The sequence below is a fragment of the Myotis davidii genome, unplaced genomic scaffold, assembly GCF_000327345.1.
Source record: "Myotis davidii unplaced genomic scaffold, ASM32734v1 scaffold168, whole genome shotgun sequence".
NCBI lineage: Eukaryota > Metazoa > Chordata > Mammalia > Chiroptera > Vespertilionidae > Myotis > Myotis davidii.
This window is the reverse complement of record NW_006383016.1, coordinates 4599431-4602322: the sequence shown is the minus strand read 5'-3', so window position 1 is coordinate 4602322 and position 2892 is coordinate 4599431. Positions and strand designations below refer to the sequence as shown.

Sequence of the window (2892 nt, the reverse complement as noted above, 5' to 3'; positions counted from 1 at the left end):
CCTCCTCTTTTTTACAGCAGTGTAGTATTCCACTGTATAGATGTACCAGCGTTTTCTAATCCATTCATCTGCTGATGGGCACTTAGGCTGTTTCCAAATCTTGCTATGGTAAATAATGCTACAATGAACATAAGGGTGCATATTTTTTTAAAATTAGTGTTTTGGGGCTGCGCTCGGGGCAGAGGACACGCACGAAGGCGGGATGCTCCCAGCCGGCCAGACTGGCGAGGGGCTGGCTACCCCGGGCTTCCTCTGAAAGTGTGGATGAAAGGAAAAACGTGGAGGAGAAAAGTAAGCAGACTCCATACACCTTAGCACTGTCCACTAAGCCACCTCTCCAAACTCAGCCCTGCAGGGTCTGCGTCCGAGAAGAGTCTTTTAGATGAAGTGGTGTTTTTTTTCTTTCTTTTCTGTACAGTATGCTTACATAATATTAACACATTGTTTGTGGGTAGTTTTTATTGCGCGCTAACAGGTGGTGCTGGCCATTTTTGCTAATTTTTTGCACAAATGGCAACGTTCAGTAAAATTATGATAACTTTAGTTTACGTATTTATACGTTACCTGCATTCTACCGCTAGTCTATAAAAAATATATTAATACGTGTCCCGCGTTTTACTTTAACGTAAAACGTATAAGTAAAACGTATAAATACGTTTCCTGCATACAATGTGTTTTAAATACTGATTATAATTACACACACAAAAAAATTAGTGTTTTGGGTTCCTTTGAATGTATACCTAGAAGTGGAAATGCTGGGTTATAAGCATACCGACTCTCTTGACTACGTTGATCAAAAATAGAACCTACCCCTAAATCTGAATTGTTCAGGGAAAGCTAGAATTTCAAATAAACTTTGAAGTTTTTCTTATGGCTTTAAAAATATTTTAATGAGTTTTAGGGAATTGACTTGTTTTATTTTTAAATCAAAAGAGAGGCTCTTTGTTCTTCCTGTGAAAACTGTGATGGAACTTGATTATTACAAAAGCAGTTCACTTTTTAGATAATTTTGAATCATAAACTTGAAGCGGAAAGCCACATTTGATGTTTATAAGTACCAAGCCATTCATACTTCTGTATCCTGATCCAAGTCATGATGCCATATGTTAGGTGATGTAGCTGTTTGTTGGGATATTCTCAGTGCTTTAGGAATGAAACTGTCAAAAGGAGTGGGGGTGATGGTGAGGGATTGGAAGAAACTGATACAGAGTGCTTTTTACAGTATTTGCTGGAGTTGATATTGCTGTGAAAAGTTGGAATATATTTTCTTTGAGAGTTGGAAGCATTGTTTCGGAAGTATGACTTTAGTTATAAAATCTAATTTGCATTAAGATATTTTTTAGTGTTGGTCTAGGTAAAGTTTTAGAATAGTTTCCAAAATTAACTTTAAGATATATTAAGGTATAAAAAAACTAACAAATTAGTTTAGATTTCTGATCTCTGTCAGCCTTACACAGTTTGGTTTTTAAAATGAGTGAATTTGTTTTTAACAGGGAATGTTTGGCTATTGGTGACTTTAATCTAGGGACTAATGTCAGCCTGGCAAAAATTAAGCAGGACCAGAAACTGATTGAAGAAAATGAAAAGCTTAAAACAGAGAAAGAGGTTCTTTTCGAAAGTTATAAGGCATTAGAATTGAAAGTAGAACAGACTGCCCAGGAACTGCAGGTATGGTATGTTCAGTGGTTTAAGGTAAAGAATGACCAACTGGGATCTCTGTATTCATCTACTCTTACTTGTTAAAATTTCTGTCACTTTTCCTTCCTTTCCTCTCCCACCTCTTATTTCTCTCCTTCTTACTTGATATTGGTTTATAGATGAAATTTTTTCCTTATACTACAAACTGATCATCTTTGGATTTCATTGGATATTTAAAAGATTAATATTTTCATATTTACATTTCCTTTTATGTTTTTTTAAAAAAACTTTTAACTATGCCTAGCTCATGTGACTCAGCTGGTTGATCGTTGTCCTGTGACCAAAGAGTTGCCAGTTTTATTTCCTGTCAGAGCACATGCCTGGGTTTCGTGTTTGATCCCTGCTTGGGGCACATACAGAAGGCAACTGATTGGGGTTTCTCTCTTACGTAGGTGTTCCCCTCACCTTCTTCCTTTGCTTCCTCCCTCCCTTCACTTTCTAAGCATGTCCTCAGGTGACGATTAAATAAAACAAAACTTTTAACAATGGAAAATTTCAAACATTCCTAAAAGAGAGAGAATTGAATAGGTAAAAGGAAGAGATGGAAGGTATGGGGAGGTGGTGGAGGTGGGGTTGGGAGTAGAGGATAGGGATGGCTCTTGTTTGGCATTTTCCTAGTACATGGATTTGGTCACCAGTCTGGAAGTTCCTCAAAACCTCATCCTGAGTTTTTTTGTTTTTGTTTTTTAAAAAAACAAGGTTTCATTACATAGGCCTGATTGGTTAAATCATTGACCATTGGTAATTAAAAAAATATTTACTAAATTGATTGGGGTGACATTGGTCAGCATGAACATTCAGTTTTCAGGTGTGGGTTTCTGCGTTACAAGATCTGTATATCGCACCGTGTGCCTACCACCCAAAGTCAAGTTTTCTCCTGTCACCTCATATTAAGTCCATTGATAATTGAATTCAACCCTTAGCCCTTAAATCCATATGTGACATTCTTCAGGGTGCTCTGTCTCAGAAATCAATAAATCTTGGGTTCTATCCACTATAACTAGTTCTTTTTTTTTAAAAAAAGTGAAATATAGCTCTGATCAGAGCTTTGTTTTTTTTTGTTTTGTTACTTTATTTTATTAAATCTTTATTGTTCAGATTATTACATTTGTTCTTCTTTTTTTTTCCTCATAACTCCCCTCCTCCCAGTTCCCACCCCACCCTCTGCCCTCATTCCCCACCCGCTGTCCTCAT

General features: G+C 36.8%; 1 protein-coding gene across 2 annotated transcripts in view; it reads left to right on the top strand.

Annotated features, from left to right (window-relative positions):
- Positions 1–2892, top strand: part of STK31 (serine/threonine kinase 31) — a 66294-nt gene that overhangs the window by 15078 nt on the left and 48324 nt on the right. For both annotated transcript variants that reach the window (XM_006779012.2, XM_006779013.2), the window contains exon 8: positions 1494–1668. In XM_006779012.2, the coding sequence (XP_006779075.1) occupies positions 1494–1668 (175 nt within the window). The remainder of the gene's footprint in view (positions 1–1493; positions 1669–2892) is intronic.